A 23,041-nucleotide genomic window follows, 5' to 3' on the forward strand; every position below is an offset into this window, starting at 1 on the left:
AATTATTTAAGCGATTCAAATTTAGGTTAATGGTGTGGTACTGGTACAGGTTAAGACATATTTCATACTTTACAAGAGCACGTTATGATTTGGTAGATGGCAGTGCTGCAATTGAGAAAACACCAGTTCCTGTGTTCACCCAGAACTTTTCCCATCAGATAGCCTACTGTATGTACATCTGAGACAAATGGTATACAGAAGACACTTGGGAAGGTTCATCTGATAGTAATAATCTTCCATTTTAAAGACATTTTATCACTGTAGGAGTTACAGATAAGTAAGACATTAAAACAGTAAACGTAGACTAAAATATAAATAATTCAGAGCCATTGCAATATTTCACTTTTTACTTTCTACACAAATGAAGCCCATAAGTGACAGAAGAATAAATGGTAAAACTGACTGTCTTTTGAACTTGCTATTTAGAGATTAGTGGTGCTCACTTCAGCAAAATTAAAAGGAAACTAAATGGGCACCTTTACTGTGATAAGATAATACATGTATTCACTGAACACAACGCAGTGTAAGAACTTATTTTTACCACTACTTAACTTTATACTCAATCTATAATTATAACTATTAGTTAATCTTTCTTTATGTGCAAAAAAAAAAGAAATAAATAAAAAGAGTATAATATACACACAGTTTATATGATTTATTTAATAGTGTAAAGGTACATTAGTTCACTAAAATATTAGCCTTAGATGGTTATGTTATATTTTTGCTACATTACTATCAAAATAGGTAAAAAAAGCATAACAGTTACAGTTCTCAACATATTATGCAACAAGTGAAGCAATGCAATATTTTAATGTTCTCCTGTATCTAATCTATATTTTTTATTTAAAAAGGGATCTACCTTTAATCCCCATATTCTGTATCAAAACTGCATCCGGCTTGTCTCCTGGTGTGCCTATTAGAGCCTAAGGGCCAGATTCACCAAAGAGATACGACGGCGTATCTGCTGATACGCCGTCGTATCTGCTGATACGCCGTCGTATCTCTGTTTCTATCTATGCGACTGATTCATAGAATCAGTTACGCATAGATATCCATAAGATCCGACAGGTGTAATTGTTTTACACTGTCGGATCTTAGAATGCAGTAGCGCGGCCGCCGCTGGGGGGAGTTTGCGTCGTAAACCAGCGTCGGGTATGCAAATTAGGAGTTACGGCGGATCCACGACGGATTTTCGCGTTCGCTACGTCGCCGCTAGTCTAGTTTCCCGTCACAAAGTTAGTCGTCGTTTTTGGTGCCCTAACTTTAGTCAGCAAACGTATTGCTGTCTAAAGTATGGCCGTCGTTCCCGCGTCGAAATTTAAAAAATAACGTTGTTTGCGTAAGCCGTCCGGGAATACAGAATTACGCTACGCGCGTCGCCGTTCGAAAAAATGACGTCACGGCGCGCAAAGCACGGCGGGAGTTAAGAAACGGAGCATGCGCATTAGGTCCGGCGCGGGAGCGCGCCTAATTTAAATGGCACCCGCCCATTTGAATTGGCCCGCCTTGCGCCGGAGGCCGCCGGCGTAGTTTTCATCGCAAGTGCTTTGTGAATCAGGCACTTACGATGAAAACTTGCGGCGGTGTAACGTATCTATGATACGTTACGCCGCCGCACTTCTACCAGAATCTGGCCCTAAGGCTCTAATCAGGTGCTTCCAAAAAAAACACCACCGCTGTATAGGGCGTGACTCACAACCAACTACCGTAAGTGACGCATGCGCTCCAAAGACCCGGAAGTAGGAAGGACGCATTCATACACGTAACACAGACAGCGTTCTTCTACAAAACGGCTAAGCGCATGCAAATATTCATTTACATTGCTTGAAACTTTTTTTTTTTGGTACGCACATATGTATAAAGGGGTACTGTTGGGGTTATAATAAATCTTTGAATGGTAATGCTCTATGTGGGAATTCTTTTCTCTTATATGTGATTTTGGACTGCATATCAAGCAAGGCTTAGTAGTGGAAAGTGCGGTATGTAAAGGAGATGGTTAACATTTTACGCTCATTGGATTCTTACCTTTGGTAAGTGCATCCCCAAAAGGGGATTGTCCCCCCACGTGGTGAACAACTTTGGGTGAAAGGAGCACTGTGCACTGACCGTATAATTTATCACATCCATCCACGTCTGCATCACTATCAATTCCTGTATGCAACAAGTATAGAGGACTTTCAAATGACAGTTTGATTTCAGCGGTGTTACAGCACTATTTTGGACTTTCTTCGTTTTTAATAATACTGTTTTTATTCATGTTTTCTTGGTTTTAAACAGCTGCTTACATTTTAGGTATTTATTTTACTGTATTAATATCTTAATTTATTTTTATTTTTTAATTGTTTATTTATAACGAGAGTCAGGTCCACAGTGACCGCATTGACATTACAAAGTAAAAAAAAAAGAAATTGTCAGGATGTTACATACAACAAAATTCCACAGTTTATACATAGATGGCATATGCTACGGCCAACAGCCGTGGTGGCACCCCTTCAAAAGACGCGTGAGTAACGGCATTGTTCCAAATTAAATCAACTGGGTCGTTCCTCATACTGTATACCGTTCAGGGTTCCTGTAACCCTCCAGTTGCTCTGGACGTCCAACCATCACTAAGCAGGGGTCCGCAGTCCTGTGGGACCAACTCCCATTCTTTTTTTTTTAAGGTTATTAAACAGTGAGAAGAGAAATAGTAGTAGAGAGATGGGCAGTGCCCTAGAGTATAAAGAGAAAGAAAGTGGGGAGGGGGGGTTGGTGCTTGGGGGTATATGGGGGAGGAGGTAAGGGGGGTATCCCAAACATGGAGCTCCGTTCTTTGCCAGCAAGTGGCATTGATCTCCTGGGTTTCCTACTCTTATTTTGAGTGGGGATCAACACCACTCCCGTAGTGTCTAAAAAAGGTGTTTAAAGCAGCAGGTCTCCCTTCCTGAAGGCTTGTCCTTCGTCAGAATACTTAAACGCATTCCACAATTGCCACGTCCCGGTGTGTTTCCCCCCTGTTTTGGCTAGTGAGAATTAGATCTTCCATGCGGCTGATGTCATCTATTTTTTTAAGCCATAGATCAATGGTCGGCGGGTGTAGGGATTTCCAATGTAGTGGAATACAAGCTTTGGCTGCGTCAAGCAGGTGGCGGACCACCAACTTTTTGTATATGCGTGCGGGTGTGTCGGTGGCATGGAGCAGGTAGTATGCAGGGGCGGACTGACCATTGAGGCACTCGGGCACTGCCCAAGGGCCCCATGCCACTAGGGGGCCCCATCAGGGTTGCCAGGCTCATTAAAACCAGGAACAGTATGTAAAAATCTGTGTTTTTTTTACATCTGTCCCTGATATTTCCAAAACCGACATGCTTTTGATGTGAAAATCCTGAGATTTTAGCTGCCCCGCCTCTGTAATGCCTCCTGGCTTGGTGGTCATCTGTAAGCCCGGGGGCCCCATAATCTTCTATTGCCCGGGGCCCCCATGAGTTGTCAGTCCGCCCCTGGTAGTATGCTGGTTCCTCCAGAACCGTCCGGTCTGTAAATCTTTGTACTATTTGGCGGACCTCTTTCCAGAAGGGTAGGATCTTGGGGCAGGACCAAAAGATATGGACCATGGTGCCCGTCTCTGGTTGACAGCGCCAACATAGGTCCGAGGTTGTAGGGAAAAATTGGTAGTAGTGTGGCTGGGGTCCTGTACCATCGTGTAAGGATTTTGAAATTCGTCTCTTGGAATTTGGTGCATAAAGATGACTTGTGTGTAGGGAGGGTGGGAAGGGAGCCATAAGGGAATAGACACAAGGGGAAATAGTAGGAAGATATCTTTTTTTTTGTCTTAAAATAATTGTACACTTTTTCCTTGTTCACTTCTCTCCTTTTGCTATTTCTTTATGTAATTATGTTATTTGTATGTGTCAATTGCTGGACTAAGAAAATCAAATAAAAAATAAATAAATAAATAAAAGATGACGTGTGTGAATTTGAGGATATGTTGCATTTTATTTGCGCTAAAGTGGCAGTTCAGGTCCCTCTTCCATTTAATAAGGCTCGGAATCTTAATTGTTTTTCCTGAGTGCTGTAGTAGTGCTTTTTATAGGTAGAGCAATTCAAGCACTTTTTCCGTTACAAATTTATAGCATATGTTAAAATAGAAATAAGTGTAGCGCAATATGTCCATCAATTAAAAGATAAAAATCCACTGAGGAACCACAAGTCCCAGACTAAAGATAAAGAAGACCACGTGAAAGGGTGAATCCAATCCACTAATGGCGAGTGACAATCCCTCAAACTTTTGCATCTGAGTCCAGAATCAACCCCAGATACACTAGTACCATTACTGATTTCTGAGTGTTTAGCACCCAACCAAAGTGTCGGAGGGTTTGACAGGTTATAGATACGCTCACCTCTAATTCTGAGCTTGAAGTGGCCCTCAGAAGAAGATCGTCCAAGTTGCCCACAATAGCGATGGATCACAGCAAAAATGCTCGCCGACAGCGTGGAGCAGGACACACAGGTAAGCAGATCTCTTTATGGTAGCTCATAACTTGTTATTTAGCAGACGTACATGCACAGTTCCCCACAGGTGAAGCCCCCAGGTGAACCCCCGCCCCAGCAGCCAGCCTAGCTCAGAAAGCCTAGGGAGGAGGGAAGGAAGAGAGGAAAGGGTGGATAGAACCCCCTACTCACCTCTTCAGGAATGCCCAGCTCTGTTATCCTGCCAAAGCAGGGGATTACTACTTACCCTTCCTGCGGGATTGTGCTGGAAGCATTCCAGACAGACCCTCTTCCACAAGGTGACGGAGGTGACTGTCGGCCCGGCCGCTGCAACTCGGCCCTATAGACTGGTCATATGCATGCCCTGGAGCGTATAGCTCACCGGCCCCTGTAGAGCGACGGGCATGTCGTGGACAACCCAGCGCATAGCTATGGTCGGCACACGCTCGATGGCCGGAACTGGGGAGACTACAAGGATCTGGGATCCAGCCTGTCACCCAGTCGGCAGTTGATCGAAGATCACAGGAACAAACAAACAAAAAATAAATAAAAAAACTGAAATAAACTTCCAGGCCTGAAGGGAGCCATGTCTTCTCCTTAGCTAGGCAGAAAAAAACTGAGCTGCCGAGTGCAGGCTGAGGGGATATAGCCAGAAGGACCACCCCCTGGGCAGGGCTGTTCAGCTTTGATGTTGTTAACACATTCTGCCTAGACACTCCTAAAGGAAGGCTAATACCCACTTTGTCAAGATTAAGGCTGTGTCCGTCCATGAACGAAAGCGAGCTTGTAAAGCATTGCACCCACAATCAGCAGATCTGCGTGTAATGCCACAGTCCTGCAGACTGTCTGTGTAGCAGTCCGTCTATACCTCCGATACGGGCAGGCAGTTACTGAATGACAGGAAGCTTAAAGAACTACCTAGAGTGCTTAACAGCACCCTGGTAGTTCATTGAGAACTACAAGCCAACAGCCATGAAGGCTGTCAGTACTTGTAGTTCATCGATTCACAGGGATCTGAGAGTCAATGATGCAGCTGTGTGGGTAGAGCCTCGCATGGCCACGCTCCCTTCAAATTGTGACAGCGAGTGCAGGTAGAAGATCCCCAACTTGCTTTCACAAGGGGGAGAGGGGTCTGATGCTGAACATGTTACATCCTAAATTTGGGTGTAAGGTAACATGTTCAGAAAGTTGGACTTATCCTTTTTGAAATATATGAGCAACCAGACTTCATATGAAATTTAACATGTTTTGCAATAGTTGCTTCTTCAGGATAGGCGCTGCAATGAGTTTATTCACATCATCCAATTTGACGTCGCAAAGATACACTATACAGTCAAAAGTATCGAGACGCTTGCCTTTACATGCACATGCACTTTAATGGCATATTAGTCCATTAGGTTCAATATTGAGTTAAACAATGATTACGCACAGTAGTGTGTAACATGTTTGCTGTTGCTCCTACAAATGTGTCTATGCATGTCTTGTCCAGGATTTAAATTTTTCTTCAATAAAATTGGATTTTTTTATTGCTAGAAGTGCAGCCACTTTTCTTCTCGTCACATTCAATATTGAGTTGGCCCACCATTTGCAGCTATAACAGCTTCAACTCTACTTGGAAGGCTGTCCACAAGGTTTAGGAGCTTATCTATGGGAATGTTTGACCATTCTTCTAGAAACACATATGTGAGGTCAGACACTGATGTTGGACAAGGCCTGGTTCTCAGTCTCCGCTCTAATTCATTACAAAGGTGTTCTATCAGGTTAAGCCTAGGACTCTGTGCAGGCCAGTCAAGTTCCTCCACCCCAAACTCGCTCATCCATGTCTTTATGGACCTTATTTGTGCACTAGTGTGCAGTCATGTTGGAACAGGAAGTAGCCATCCCCAAGCTGTTCCCACAAAGCTGGGAGCATGAAATTGTCCAAAATGTCTTGGTATGCTGATGCCTTATAAGTTCCCCTGAAAAAATTACCCCACACCAGAATACCCCCCCCCAACTAAATGATTTAGACCACCACTGCACAAAGCAAGGTCCATAAAGACATGAATGAGCGAATTTGGGGTGGAGGATCTTGACTGGCCTACACAGAGCCCTGACCTCAACCCGATGAAACACTGTTGCAATGAATTAGAGCGGAAACTGCGAGCCTTCTCGTTCACATCAGTGCCTGACCTCACAAATGTGCTTCTGGAAGAATGGTCAAACATTGCCATAGACACGCTCCTAAACCTTGTGGATAGCCCTTCCAGTGGAGTTGAAGCTGTTATGGCTGCAAAGGGTGGACCAAAGCAATACTGAACCCTTGGATGCTATTAAAGTTAATGCGCGTGTAAAGGCAGGCGTCCCAATACTTGAAAATATAGTGTATATCTGCAAGTAATAGTCAGATTATTTTACATATATTGTTACCGATACCAAATGCAGGTAGCCAGCAAAGATGACAAGACCAATGGGCTACAATTCAAGGAACCAGACCAAGAATGATTAAATAAAGTTTATTATTATAAATAACTTCCGTCCAACACAAAATAAAAAAACATTGTAAAGTGAGAAATAACCGTGACAGTGCAGCAAACCCAGGGCAACCACCTAACTAATGATATGTACAAATATGGAGGGAGCTAACATGAATAGGGCTTGATCAGGACTGGTAACAATGGGAGCGCAGCAGGATACGGGATGCAGGATACAAGATTGGGCAGGGAGACGGCTCACAGGCAGAACACTGAGGCACAGATATCACTAAAGAGATTATATACCTTCCCAGCAGCCAGTATCACATGGAGCCTAATTACTAGGATAAGGTGGCTGCTGGTGGCCACAGGAACAACAGTGCAACTAGCAGGTGATCCATGTACCGACACAAGCTCTGACATGTATCCATAATCACAATAACATAAATCAAGGAACAAACATTTTCACCATCTTGGAAATAAAGAATATGTCCTCCAAAACACATATGAAAGAAAAAAAAAAGAAAGAAAAAACACACCACCTGTAAGGTAGACTGGGATCACCTGAGCCGTTTGTGGGGAGCAAATGGCTAAAATTGTAGCAAAGAGTTTTTTTATTTAGACATACTGTATATATGTTGTACCATCATTCATACATGTGAAAAACATACCTCAAGATACAAGCAAGGACTTCTCTGCCATAACCCTAGCAGAGCACTATAGTGTATTGTGTGGGGAGCATTTTTTTTTTAAATAGCATGCATTGAGCTTAATGAGCTTTGCCTCCTTTGTCAGGAGAAGGCTTTCCCATCTGAGGGGAGACCTAGGATTCATCCAGCCACCATACTGGTGAGCCCCTCACAGTTTTTAGGACATTAGGAAATATATTGTGACATCATATGGCTGGGAGAGCTTTGCCTTCTCTCGCACGCTTACCATAGTTTTCTTTTCTCTATATTTGACTTTTTAGTGGGGACTCCATTTTTAAATTGGAGATCACTGTCAATGTATCTATTTGAACAAATAGGCTTGAAGAGGAAAAAAAAAAAAAAAAAAGGGAAATGTAATTTATTTGATGCATAAGTGTAGACCTAAAAACATTTTGATGGGTAAGAATACCCTCTGGGTACCCCCTTTGCAAGAGGCACAAATAACAGTCAGATATTAACATTTATGGACATTGTATAGTTGAATTCTGCTTGATTTTTTATTTATTTTTTGCCCCTAGGGCTTGTCTACCCCTGACTATACATGGATAAGTAAATGCTATACAATACACTATAGTGCTCGTCTATGGTGATGGTAAAAGGAGTCTTTGCTTGCATCTTGAAGTATGTTTTTCACATGCATGATGGTACCTTTTAATATATAGCTTTTTGCTACAACTAGTGCCGTTTGCCCCCCCCAGAGCTCGGCTAGCCCAAATCTTCCTTACTGGTGGTGTGTTTTTTGTTTTGTTTCCCTTCACCTATCGTGTGTTTTGAAGATTAATTCTTTATCTCTATAATGGTGAAAAGGTTTCTTGCGTGATTTGAGTTATTGTACTTATGAATATACAGTATGTAAAAATATGTAATATCATTACTTGCAGACATATTTTTTTGCAACCTCAAATTGAATGAGTTGGGGGGGTATATAGATGTGTATAACACACCAGTATATACTCCTGCGCTAATGGACAAGTGAAAATGTGTACAACAAAATATTTAAATTAAATTCAATAAATGGGTTGCCGCTCTCAAAGGTGAATGTGCATTTAAATGTGAAAATCAATGCAAGAGTGCTACCCGATGCTAAAGTGTCAACACATCATTACCTTTCTGCAATGAATAATAATAATAATCAATGCATAACAATAATTGGATGAAGTCCATAAAAAGTTCATAGGTTTCACAATCTTCAAATTTTCATTGTGCAGTATAATGTGCCAAGTGCTGAAAAAAAATATCAACTATTCTGTGCAGTCCATGCTCCTCTCTGTGTGCCCTCTCACTCACCAGATATAATGGACTCCCATGACAGTAGTCACAAGCGCTGGTTTAGATGGCTGGGTTCTGTTGTCCCATGGGCTGTATCTCAGATTGTTCTCAGTGTATCGTCATACGATGTAAATGAATGGCAGAGAAAAGCAATACAGCAGAATTCTGTTTTTTTTAACCACAAAAAGACAACATCCACTCACGTTTTAAAAATGCTGTGACAAGTGTAAAAACCCATAACGGGAAGTAACTATCAACTTGCGTCCTCACTGGCCGGAAATTACGTCACCCCAGATGCGTTTTGTCCCTCCATGAGAAATTATCAAAGATCCTTTGATAACATCTCATGGGAGGCACAAAATGCGTGTGATACTGGTGTTCTACGGTAGTACACATTTGCGTGTACACCCATTTACTATAATATACACACACACACACACGGCGGGTAAAATTAGTATTGAACCCTTCATAATTTTTCTAGGTACCGTATTTATCGGCATATAACACGCACCTTTTCCCTCTGAAAACAGAGATAAACAGTGCCTGCGTGTTATACACAGATATGTTTCACCAATAGGGGGCAGGGATCGGGCAGGCTGACCCATTGGGGGGGGGGGGTGTCATGCTGGCTGTCCCGCATCCTCTGCATAGTCTGAAATTGAGAACAAAAAAAGTCACTTGCCAGCCCCTTCTACAGCGCTCCTCCTGTGTCAGTGTCATTGTAAAATGAAGCTTTTAAATGTCTTTATAGCTCCATTTTTTCTGGCTGCTCTCCTCTTCCGAGTGTAGCTTTGATTGGAGGAGATCAGTCACATGACCTACTGTGTCACATCAGAGGAGAGCAGTCATGTGACCAGGTCAGTGAAAAAGAACTGAGCTATTGTGGTAGATGGAAGCTTCAGTTTGCAATAGGAGTGACACAGGAGGAGCAGTGTGGAAGGGGCCGACAGTGATTTTTTCTGTAGAGAATGCTGGCAGCACTGTCCCAGGAGACTGGGGGTCTCATGGGAGTGCAGTGTGGCTATGTACTGGATGGGGGAATGTATAATGGATGGGGGGGGGATGTGTACTGGATGGAGAGGGGGATGTATAATGGATGGGGGGCTGTGTACTGGGGAGGAGGCTGTGAAAACATTTTTTCCTTAAACTTCCCTCTTAAAATTAGGGTGCGTGTTATACGCCGATAAATACGGTAAATATATTTCTAAAGGTGCTATTGGCATGAAGCTTTTACCACGGTAACCATTATTACAAAGAAACCAAAACAAATAAGATCAGAAATTAAGTTATGTTTAATAAAATGGAATGACACATTAAGAGAAGTAGGTGCAAAAAGGCATGGAAAGCCAAGACACCAGTTGCAATCTATCAGTAATTCTTGTGAGTGCAAATTAATTAGCTGCTTCAGTCTCAACTGATAGCCTATAAAAATGGTGTCATTACCAAGGTGTCACACAAGAAACATCTCATGATGCGTAAAAGAAAAGAGCTATCTCAAGACCTTTGCAACCTTATTGTTGCAAAACATAATGATGGCATTGGTTACACAAGTATTTCTAAACTTCTGAATGTTCCATTGAGTCTTGTTGGGGCCATAATTCAGACGTGAAAATAACATAATTTCAATAAACTGGCCACAACCAGATGCTCCTTGCAAGATTTGACATGAGGCGTGAAAAGAATTATCAGAAGAGTCGTCCAAGAGCCAAGGACCACTTTTGGAGAGCTTCAGAAAGACCTGGAATTAGAAGGTACGATTGTTTCAAACAATAAGTAATGCACTCAACCGCCATGGACTGTATGCATGCTAACCACGCAACACTCCATTGCTGAAGAAAAATCATGTTGAAGCTTGTTTAAAATTTGCTGCACAACATTTAGACAAGCCTGTGAAATATTTGGGAAAATAAAGTCTGGTCAGATGAGACCAAAATTGAACTCTTTGGATGTCATAATACACACCATGTTTGGAGGTCAAATGGTACTGCACATCACCCTAAAAACACCCCCATACCAACAGTAACGTTTGGAGGTGGGAAAATCATGGTGTGGGGCTGTTTATTGGCATACAGTACTGGCAAACTTATCATTGAAAGAAGGATGAATGGAAAAATTAACCAAGACATTCTTAATAAACATCTGCTGCCATCTACCAGGATAATGAAGATGAAATGAGGGAGGACATTTCAGCAAGACAATGATCCCAAATACAAAGCCAAGGAAACTCTCAATTGGTTTGAAAGAAAGAAAATAAAGCTGCTAGAAGCCCAGCCAATCACCCGACTTGAATCCAATAGAAAATATATGGAAAGAACTAAAGATCAGAGTTCATAGAAGATGCCCACGGAATTTTTAAGAATTGAAGAATGGGCCAAAATCACACCTGAGCAATGCATGAGACTAGTTTCTCCATACAGGAGGTGTCTTGAAACGGTCATTACCAACAAAGGATTTTATACGAAGTATTAAATACATTTCAGTTAACGTGTTCAATACTGTTTCTCTGTGTCATTTCATTTTATTACACATAGCCTAATTTCTGAATGTATTTGTTTTGTTTCTTTGTATGTATGGATTGCATGGGTTGTTACAGTGAAAAATAGCAGTAGCACATTTACAAATATATTTGCCTAGAAAAATGGCGACGTGTTCAATACTTATTTTAGTGTGTGTGTGTGTGTTTATTATATATATATTATACAGGGCTGTGGAGTCGGAGTCGAGGAGTCGGAGTCGGGGGAAATTTTGGGTACCTGGAGTCGGAGTCGGCAAACAATGCACCGACTCCGACTCCTACTAAATTTAGATTGGCATTAAAAAAAAAAAAGCAAGTTTAAATGTCCCAATTCACAAAAAGTTATAATTAATGACTTCTCTACTGTAAGAATAAAGACCAATGCATGCAGTGCCTCACGTAACCGCAAAACGAACGCGTTAAGTGACCGTGAAGAAGCATGCTTTTCATGTGCTTCACTATATGGCACGCAACGCACAGTTAGGAGCTGCAATACTTATACTTTCCATGTTGTGTTCTGCTTTTACAGGGAACGCATGTTAGAGAACCAGTAAGTGTCCAAATAAAAAAATTCCAACAGGAGTTTTATAAAGCACTAAAAGAAGTTGAAAAGTATGATCGCTCATCAAAACTTACTGTTGAAGAAGCCATCCTTGTTTATCCAGAGATCGTTAGTGATGTGGCCAGAATAGTTACTGCAATGCCACCCACCTAAGTCAGTGTCGAAAGATTATTTTCAGCCCTAAAAATAATAAAGTCTGACTTAAGAGCCTCTATGAAAGAGGATCTGGCAGAGGCAATTCTCTTCCTTAGAACTCTACATTGAATTGATTTGCATTTGCTAAGCCTAGAACTACATTTCAAGATTAATATAAACCATTTCTAGGTTTTGCAGATTTTGTTTTTGGTTCATTATAGATGAGCTTTGTTTTTGTTCTAAAACAACCAAATAATGTGGTTTGTATTTTTGAACTGGTAAAGATCCTGTTCCTGATGTTTATGCCTGCTGCTACTATCCAGTCACTCGATTGTTTTCATTGCATTTGTCTTTTGCTTAAACTGTGCAATACAGTAGACTGTTGACTTCCCAGCCAGTAGTCCTGTGGTAGGTTGCGTTTCTTTCCCTCAAGGAATGTATAAAATACATTCGCATATTAATACAGAGGAGTCGGAGTCGGAAGTACATAAAACTGAGGAGTCGGAACATTTATCTACCGACTCCACAGCCCTGATATTATATATATATATATATATATATATATATATATATATATATATATATATATATATATATATATATATATATATATATATATATATATATATTTATTATATATAAAAAAAATTAAAGGAACACTTTTAATCAGAGTATAGCATCAAGTCAATACATTTTCTGGGATATTGATCTGGTCAGTTAAGTAGCAGAGGGGGTTGTTAATCAGTTTAAGCTGCTTTGGTGTTAATGAAATTAACAACAGGAGTACTAGATGGGCAACACAGGGATGACCTCCAAAACAGGAATGGTTTTACAGGTGGAGGCCACAGACTTTTTCCCCCCTACTTTTATCGACGGTTTTTCACCAATGTTGCATTTGGCTAGGATCAGTGCCACTACTGGTAGCATGAGGCGATACTTGGCCCCACAGACATTGCACAGACAGTCCAACTCCTCCAGGATGGCACATCAATACGTGCCATTGCCAGAAGGTTTACCGTGTTTCCCAGGACATTCTCAAATGCATGGAAGATTCCATGAGACAGTCAGTTACTCTAGGAGAGGTGGACAGGGCTCTCCTAGAGTAACTAACAGGACTGGTAGTGATGCCCTGGTCCAGATCTGTGAGGAAAATCCCCAGGACACTATCATTAGGAGCATGCCCTTACATAATCAGGCATGCATTTAATTTGGATTTTTGGGGCGTTTTTGAATTCAGCCCTCTGTAGGAAGATAATTTGCATTTCCATGAAATGATGTGGCATCCTTTCATGTGTAACACAAATACAGTGATCAGTGCTAAAAAAAAATATTCACTGTCACTGTACTAATGACACTGGCAGGGAAGGGATTAACATCAGGGGTGATCAAAGGGTTAAATGTTACCTAGGAGGGATTACTAACTGTGTGTGTGGGGGGTGCTTTGCCTGGGGGAATGTAAAGATATGTGTTCCTGCTTAGTGATCTGCCTTGTTTACATAGGCAGACTGCCTTTCTGCTGAACCGCTGATCGACTCCTGCTGTGTCCAATCACAGCAGCGCGTCCCAGACCCAGGAGTGTCAGATCACGTAAAAGGTACGTGATCTGGTGCAGAGCGGCCGCCCTGCTGCAGTATATCTACAGTGGGCAGTTGCTAAGCGGTTAAAGGAAAGCTACACCCAAGAGTTTTTACTATGTGTTTGGCATAGAATATTTATGTGAGAAATGTGGAAAAGAAAAACTGCCCATTACCATAATCTGTTATGAAATAAGATTCTCCTAATTAGAGGAGATTTTAGAGCAGAGGGCCTCTCTTTTGTAGCATTTACCTTAATTCTGGGGGAAAAAAACACTGAAATTAAAATATTAGACCCTGGAGATGATGCACTTTCCTTCAAATGCTCGTGATTCCACAGTCATTAGATAACAGTCATGATCCAGCCATTTTTCGGGTACCAGCATTACTGTCAGCGATTCATAACCATAAAAACGCACGTAATGAAATAATTTGCATACAAATTTAATAAGAACTGTTAAGAAATCATAGGAAACAAAATTTATACTTTTCAAGGCACAACTATATGCAATTCTTTCAGCTACTGCACATTCATTCAAAAACAAACTGAACAAAATGCAAATGTACAGAACATAGCAATATAAATGTTATAAATAAAACAGGTATTTAATACAAACTTAAGTTAAAAAAATTACAAAAATACATATCTTGTGTTAAAAAAAAAAAAAAAAAAGAAGAAGAAAACCCACTGCAAAGTCTATGTACAGTATTATTAGTGACCAATATTATGTGGTCAAATAAACAAGCACTATCTAATGCTCCTTTTTGCCATGGTTTCTCTGATCTGACGATCCAGTTCACTAATGATTCGGTCTTCATGAGTATACACTCCCGTCCTTAACAAGGTGTCCCTTTCTTCAATTAGCCGAGATAAAAAGTCATCCAAACCTTCATCTTGTTTGTGGGACCCTGAAAAGGCCAATCTTGGATCAGCAACATTTCCAGTATCAGGGGCTTGCTTTCTGTCATCTTGTAGTCTTAACCTAAAGACAAAAAAAGGAATTCATGATGTGTCAAAGCGCTACTAAACACACTATTCAAGATGTATGTATGGATTGCACTAAGGGCTTCTGTGGATATGACAGAATGTCACCAAATACTCCTGTTCACCCTTCCTTGGCTACCAATGCATCATAGCCTAAAAACTATAACCGCTAATTTCATTATTCTCTATGTTTCTGGGGTTCTGTAAAATTTTCTGAAGGCCTCATATCAACACATATTTCTGTATTCAAAATTCTTCATTGCACCTTATTTCCTGTTTTTGTGGAAATAGGAAGCGATCTCTTAGGCTGTACAAACAAGGTTTCCATGACATTTGTTTAGACTTAAGCCCATATGCAGAGCGAATTTATAAAATCCTGCAAGCCGATTGTACCCAAGTTGATCGCCCGATCAACATGGCACATTCTGCCTGCCCATACATGGCTTGAATTTTGCCAGATTCATGCTTAACCAGCCAAGATTTGAACCTTCTATGGCCGGCCTTTGGAGATCAAAACCTATCAATAGCGTTAAAGCTCCCACATATTCCTAAGAGAACATGACCATCACATTCAAAAATTAGAAGCTAGCTTCACATGATACTTCAAAATTATACTTTTTAGGCTTACACCTTTTGAGAGTACAGCTTGGTACACACAATCGGATTTTCTGCAGACAAAGCGTATGACTTGTCTGAAGGGCGTTGGCCAGGAACTTGTCTTGCATACAAAACGGCAAAGAATTGTCATCCAACAAACATGAAAATAGGTGGTTTTCAGCTCTTTAGCGCCACTCTTTGGGCAACTCCTGCCAATGTCGTGTTATGGGGAGCATTGCTTCTGAGCATGCGTGTTTGTTCTTTGGAGTTTTGTCCGACGGACATGAGTAAACACGATTGGATAATCCGATAAACACACATTTGTTGGCAGACAATTTTAAAGCATGCTATCCCACATTTGTCCACGTAAAATCAGACAATTGTCCGATGGAGCATACAAATGGTCTGATTTTCCAACAACAGCCTGTCATCACACAATTCCCGTTGGATAATCCGATCGTGCATACGAAGCTTTAGTGTTGCTCTGATCTTTATTCCCTGGTCTGAAATGATTCATTTATGCCTCAATAACATCTAAATTCACCATCACAAAGTAGTATTAAACTCAGTGGATGACTGAAGCTCCTGCATTATATCACATAAAATATTAAATCATATATTTGTACCGACACTAAATTATCGTTAACCAGAGCCTAGAAAACACCTACCTTAATGGAACTTCCACTTTTCGGATTCCCCCACCCCCTCTGGTGTCACATTTGGTACCTTTCAGGGGGGAGGGGACGGATACCTGTGTAATCCAGGTACAGTAAAACCTTGGTTTGAGTGTAACTTGGTTTGAGAGCGTTTTTCAAACCAAGCAAAATGTTTTAATACATTTTGCCTTGATATACAAGAGTTGTCTTGATATAAGAGTAGCGTCATGTCACAACCGAGTATAAACAGAAAAAAAAAAAAAAAAAAAAAAGAAGAACAAGAGAGGAGCCTCTAAGTGTAGCAATATGGTTACATTTAATTAAGGTACAACATTTAGCTACACTTAGAGGTGCCTCTCTTCTCTTTTATACTCGGTAAAAAAATGCTTTGCTATACAAGTGCTTTGGATTACAAGCATGATTCTGGAACGAATTATGCTCGCAAACCAAGGTTTTTACTGTATTTGCTCTCACTTCCGTGCATAGATCGATGCAGTATCTGCGGCGATCTACGCCATGTCTGGCCCCTCCTCTGCCCCCCCACTGTCTTCTGGGAGACACACAAGTCCCAGAAGACAGCAGGGACAAGTGGGAAAGGGCAGCACGACTTCCCTTACCGAAGATGGCAGAGCCTCCAACCGAGGGACAGATCAGCTTCGGGTGTCAACATTGTGGGCTCCCTAGGCAGGTAAGTGCCCATTAAAAGTCAGCAGCTGCAGTATTTTGTAGCTGCTGACTTATTTTTTTTTCAGCAGAACTCTGCTTTAAGTAGGTATCAATAGTAAAAATGTAATAGTGATATTGGCTGATGCCCATGCCAAGTTTCTGCTAAATCCCAAACCCAATAAACAATACAAAAAAAAAAAAGAAAAAAAAAAAAAACATGTGCAAAGAAATCCGATAAAAAAAAAAAAAAATCTGCCAGCAATAAATAATTTTAGTGTCACCACAGTGACCATGCTTTGTGCAAGTCTATAAGTGCTACACACTTTAGTGCACTGTGTAAGCAAATCCTTTCCTTTTCAGGTGTATAAAACCAGATTTTACAGCACTCCCTCCAGTGCTCTCCTCAACAAGATGCATAATATACCTCAAGACATAATAAGGCTTAAATGTACACAACCTCTCCTGAATGATTTAACTTGACAGATAGTACCAGACATCTAAAAAAACTTCCACCATGCCGCGTTTGCTTTTAGAAGCTTTTTTTTTCTTTCAAATAGTCAAAAACGCCTGTAAACTCAACGTTGCTAAATGCGAGTTACCGCGTTTACAAGCTGTTACAGACGTTTGGCGCTTCGAATGCCTCTGAACATCCGTTTTGAATGCATTTTTTTTTGCTTTCCAAAAAATGCTTCAAAACTCAACTGCCTAGAAGCGACTATAAAACGACCCTGTGTACAGGTACAAATAAGATAACAGAGGGTTCAAGGGCAGCTGAAAAAAACGCCCAATTGCTCCTAAACATCCGTTTACCAGCAGCAGTGTACATGAAGCCTATGCTTAATTTATTTAAAATCAGCCATTGAAAACTCACATTAAGAGACTATAATTGGAGTCATAAATGACAGCGATGATTTGTTGATTTAGTGAGTGAATCAAATGTAGTGCTGGCGGTCTCTCATACATAATTTGAAAAGTGGGTGGCAGCACAGGGATAGCAAAGTTCATTTTGTTTGGTCATAAAAAAATAGCAACCCTGGATAACTTAACAAAAGATGACAGCCGCACTCCAATCCAACGTAACTTTAATGTAAAAAAAATAGCTGTGAGTAAACACTGAAGTTAGTGTGAAACGCGCCAGCTGTCCTAGGTTCCGTTGCTGTGACTTGTAGTGCCCGTTTCCAGTTTTTTTACATTAAAAAAAAAGTTACGTTGGATTGGAGTGCAGCTGTCCGGATCATCTTTTGTTCTCATTTGCCATGTGCATTGCTAGCACCCTCCGTTCCTGAGAAGAAGATTGCACCCAACAAGACCTGCCTGGAGCGGCAATCTGTCTCTTTATAACCCTGGATAACTTCCTCTCAAAGCTCATAGTTGGACAACCCATAGTATTTTCTGTACTACCTCACATGATGACCAAGGCTTGCACCCCAAAATCCACTGCACATCACCTTGTCTCGCACCATGAAAAACATGTCTTCCACATGCAATGGTAAACTTTATGAGAAGTTAATTTCCCGGTAAAGTCAAGCACCCAAGAAGCAGCGTAGTAAACAGGGCCTTGGGACAAAAGATCTGGATAATCTCGGAGGGTCCACTAAGAGTTCCACATCCATCTCAGTCAAGTGCTAATAGAATCACTGGAATGCCCACCCTTTTATTGCCGAGAAACAAGCAATGAAAATTTTAGAAGCGGAAAGGGATAGATTGGGTTGAACTGATCCCAGAGAATCCACTGCAATGGCTAGATTATCAAAAGGACCTTGAGATAATCGTCATTCCTCACCTGCATCAGAGGTCTTAAAATACCTCAGGACCTTCCCCTCCATCTTGGAATCCAGTGCGATTGTGTCTGCATCTGGACATTGACAGAACAAAATGTCTGGCAGATTGTGGTGTAAAGCAACCTTTGCTGGCTACAAGAGGCCTCCGAAATCAGCGGGAACACCCGGCCCTGCTGAAAATCGAAGGGGTCTACGCTCGGGAAGAGACAGACTTCTGCCTGGGCAAGAGATGCACCCATGTATACAAATCAAAATATAACACAGTGACCCCAGGCAACCTAATAAAATGTGTGTGATCCGGGGGAAGGTGACCAGAGCTCATGGCAACTGTGGCATGGTCTGCGCAAAGTTCCGCTCCAACTTGCCTGCCAAAGCCATTGGACAAAGAATCCGTGTGATGATGTACCCTTCAAGGATCTACATTTCTTAAAATAAAAAGAGCAATCTGGATAAAATACATGAGAAAGATGGGGTCAATCAAGGCTGATGAGGACAACCGCCTGCCAATTTTCTATGCCTGAGATGTGCAAGCCAAACAGGACTGGAATGTGAAGTTATGTCAAATTGTAGATGGGTAGTACCAGAGGAGCACTAACCTTAAAAAGTAGCCTTATGAAGGGACCAAATGCAGCAGTTATGAACTTAAATAAATTTTGAGTTCAAAATCCAAAATTACAAAAATCGGCACTTAAGGCACATTGCTTCAAGATCCTCCAAACACCATATTATAATCAAGGACTGACAACGTTGTCACCTTAAAATTCACAGAGCAGAGAAATTTTGCTCAAGCTAGAATCAAATCCACTTCTTTCGGCTGAGAGATTAATTTCTCCCTGATGGTAAGTTACTGCCGTGGAATTGTCAGTCTGAACCCTAGTCAGTTGATCTTATAGATGAGAGGTCTATCAGTGAAGAACTCCACGAAGTCCAACAGGCTTGTTGTGAGAACCCTTCAAACAATTGTGACTAAAGATTGCGATTGTGACCCACCATGCCAAGGCATGTCTGGCTTTGTTGGTAAGGAACATGGCATAGTCCAGAGACAGTGCCTTATTGTTCCACCCTGCCAGAATGTTGAGTTGCAATGATAAGGAGTGAAATTGGACAAATGGGGCTGCCTCAAAATTGTCCACCATTAAGCCCAAAATTCTCAGACGAAAATGTTGGTCGGCTGTTGGAATGTAGAGTACGAAAATGGGAGCTGGCGTTTGTCCAGGGGGAGGAAAATCTTGGTCAGGGTGGTATACAAAATTTAGTCTAGATGTTCCAAGCAATAAGACCATCTAGCACTGGTTTCTGGAGGTTTAGCATGCACCTGAAACTCTGTAAGACCATTAGACGATGGATGACGGGGCCTAAGTCACCTGCGCCCTCAGAAGAAGGTCATCCACATATCCCATTATGGGAATGCCATACAAGTTAGACAGAGCAAAAACAGGCGCTAGCGTCGTGGTGAAGACTTGGCGTGCAGCGGAGAGTCCAAAAGTGAAGGGCAACAATTTGGTGCAGTGCTTTATAGATGTCTTTTTACATGAGCCCTTATTGGTATGGGGGGGGGGGGGGTAAGTGTTTAGAGGTGTTTTAGCAGAAAGAATTCTACTTGAGGGGGCTGTATTATATATTTGCTTCAATAGTCGAACATAAAAAAACGACAAGCGATTGAACTTTTAACACCAAGAACAAACGCACCTTCTTTTCTTGCGATAAGCAGAATACCATACACTAAATGGAAAAGGCTACATAACTACTAGGATATTTTTATGAAACAAACAGGGTCTAATGTATACGACCTGTGAATGACAGACAGCATTTTTCCTCCTAGAAACCAAAAATTGACTTGTCCCTTTCATAATTCTAGGGTAAGGAAGAATACATATTTAAACAGCAACTGATTCATCAGTTCATGCACTACATACCAACAGAGTGTCAGCTGATGCATTATGTCCCAAAGTTGTCACATCCAGCCAGCTTCTTGAACTCACTATCACTAAAAGCCCTATGTTCACATTCAAATTGAGCAGTGCAAATCATATTCACACTACTCACTTTAAACCTGTCATCATTAGTGATACCTCTGGGTTTAGGTGCCTATAGAAGGGTATGTCTGGGATGTATGACACACATCTTGGCTGTTCTGCATAGAGTGGGAGCATACAAGAGGAGAACAGTTGAGGGATGGGTGCAGTGTATTTCCAGGTAGGCAATCGGAAGTCAGCACTGAAACTGCTAAAAAGGTACCTATTTAGTTCGTTCCTGATCTCCTCTAGCTCCAGGCGTTCATTCTTCACTATGTCCTTCTCTTCTGCTGCCAGATAACGCAGTCTCATTTGCTCCAGTTCTTCTTGCTGCTTCTTTAGACGTGCCATAGCATTCTCTTGCTCCCGCTAGAACAGAATGTTATCAGTAAAATTAACAAGAAATGCTTACATTTCAATTTTAGAAATAGGTTTAATTGGAGTAAATATTTTAACAAAACCTCATATTCATTTCTCTAATGGAGAAGAGAAAAATACATTTCTCATTTCTGCTTTAACTGCTTATACAGTATTTTTACCAGTTATGAAATAAAATAATTTTCTTCCATAAGTTTAGCAAGTGTTACAAGTATACAAAACACAAACAGACCTTTAATACATATATTAGAAGTAATAGAATTACACTAGTTAAGGAGGCAAAATATATTTCATTGCCATGCTTCCATACAAGTCTTTTTGTGTTTATGTTGAGACTCTTTAATATGAAAATTAGGAGTGAACACTGGAAGCCACATATGCAGCTTGGGAAACTATTATTTTTCCTTTTGTAGTAAATAAGCTTTCGTAATAAAAAAACACACACACACACACACACACACACACACACACGCGCTTTACTATGGGACAACAAAACACATACTAAGCATTTGCAGAAGTATCGTTCCTCATGCAAATGCAAAGTCAGTTTAAAGCAATCTGCGAAGTTCAAAAGATATTTTTATATTGTTTCTCATTAAAACGTTCCTCTGTTTAACCACTTAAGCCCCGGACCATTACGCAGCTTAAAGACCAGGCCACTTTTTACGATTCGGCACTGCGTCGCTTTAACCGACAATTGTGCGGTCATGCGACGTGGCTCCCAAACAAAATTGGCGTCCTTTTTTCCCCACAAATAGAGCGGTCTTTTGGGGGTATTTGATCACCTCTGCGGTTTTTATTTTTTGTGCTATAAACAAAAATAGAGCGACAATTTTGAAAAAAAATGCCATATTTTTTACTTTTTGCTATAATAAATATCCCCCAAAAATATACAAGAATTTTTTTTTTCCCTCAGTTTATGCCGATACGTATTCTTCTACATATTTTTGGTTAAAAAAAAAAAAAAAATGCAATAAGCGTTTATTGATTGGTTTGCGCAAAATTTATAGTTTCTACCAAATAGGGGATAGTTTTATTGCATTTTTATTAATATTTTTTTTTCTAGTAATGGCGGCGATCATCGATTTTTATCGTGACTGCGACATTATGGCGGGCACATTGGACACTATTTTGGGACCAGTCATTTTTACAGCGAACAACGCTATAAAAATGCACCGATTACTGTGAAAATTACACTGGCAGTGAAGGGGGCGCTGTAGGGGTTAAGTGTGCCCTAATGTGTGATTCTTACTGTGTGGGGGGGGGGTGACATCACTGATTGTCGTTCCCTATGACAGGGAACAGACGATCAGTGACAGGCTCAGTAGGAAGCACGGGGAGAGGTTTGTTTACACTTACTTCTCCCCGTTCTTCCTCTCTGTGACCCCATCGTGGGACACCGGCAGTGATCGGGTCTGCTGTTCCTGCGGGGACAGTCACATAGAAAAGGACTGGGTCGTGAGCGCGCCGCCGCTGGCGCCCTCGCGACCCACGGCTGGGATCTTAAAGGGGACGTACATGTACGCCCTTGTGCCCAGCCATGCCATGCCATTTTGATGACATATATCATCGTCCGGCGGTCCTCAATCGGTTAACCCCTTATCAACCCTTACTTTACTCCAATCAGCTGTAATTAACTTCTCCATTTAGTAATTTTTTTCCTGCAGATTTTTTTGTTCACTTCTAAACTATTATTAATTAAAACTTCTTTTGTTTGCTTTTTGTTCGTTAATAATTTACACCTTAAAAAAAAAAAACACAAAATTAAAAAAAATACATAAAATGTATTTAACCACTTGCCGCCCGCCAATGACATATTGATGTCGGCAAAGTGGTTGTAGTGGTCATATGACGTCCTCAGGATTCTGAGCCGATTCACGCCCCCGGGGGCGCGCATCGCGGCGATCGTTGTTGCAGGGTGTCAGTTTGACACCCCGCAACACCGATCTCAGTAAAGAGTCTCTCACGGAGACTCTTTACCACGTGATCAGCCGTGTCCAACCACGGCTGATCACGATGTAAACAGGAAGAGCCGTTGATGGCTCTTCCTCACTCGTGTCTGACAGACGCGAGTAGAGGAGAGCTGATCGGCGGCTCTCCTGACAGGGGGGGTTCGCACTGATTGTTTATCAGCGCAGCCCCCCCTCGGATCGCCACACTGGACCACCAGGGAAGCCCATCCTGGACCAGGGAAGGGCAAAAAAAAGGGGGCAAAAAAAAAAAGTCTGGGGAAAAAAACAAACACAAAAAAAATGCCAATCAATGCCCACAAATG

At 41.3% G+C, this 23,041-nt stretch overlaps 1 protein-coding gene and 1 pseudogene across 2 annotated transcripts in view; one reads left to right on the forward strand and one right to left on the reverse strand.

Moving 5' to 3' along the window:
* Positions 1 to 14,116: 14,116 nt before the first annotated feature.
* CEP120 (centrosomal protein 120) overlaps positions 14,117 to 23,041 on the reverse strand; it is a 151,657-nt gene continuing 142,732 nt past the window's right edge. For both annotated transcript variants that reach the window (XM_040344364.1, XM_040344355.1), the window contains exons 19-20: positions 20,612 to 20,757; positions 14,117 to 14,671 (exon numbers count right to left, since the gene is read on the reverse strand). In XM_040344364.1, the coding sequence (XP_040200298.1) occupies positions 14,437 to 14,671; positions 20,612 to 20,757 (381 nt within the window). In that variant the 3' untranslated portion in view covers positions 14,117 to 14,436. The remainder of the gene's footprint in view (positions 14,672 to 20,611; positions 20,758 to 23,041) is intronic.
* On the forward strand, positions 18,468 to 18,809 carry LOC120932170 (annotated as a pseudogene).

This window comes from Rana temporaria, chromosome 1, assembly GCF_905171775.1.
Source record: "Rana temporaria chromosome 1, aRanTem1.1, whole genome shotgun sequence".
Taxonomy (NCBI): Eukaryota; Metazoa; Chordata; class Amphibia; order Anura; family Ranidae; genus Rana; species Rana temporaria.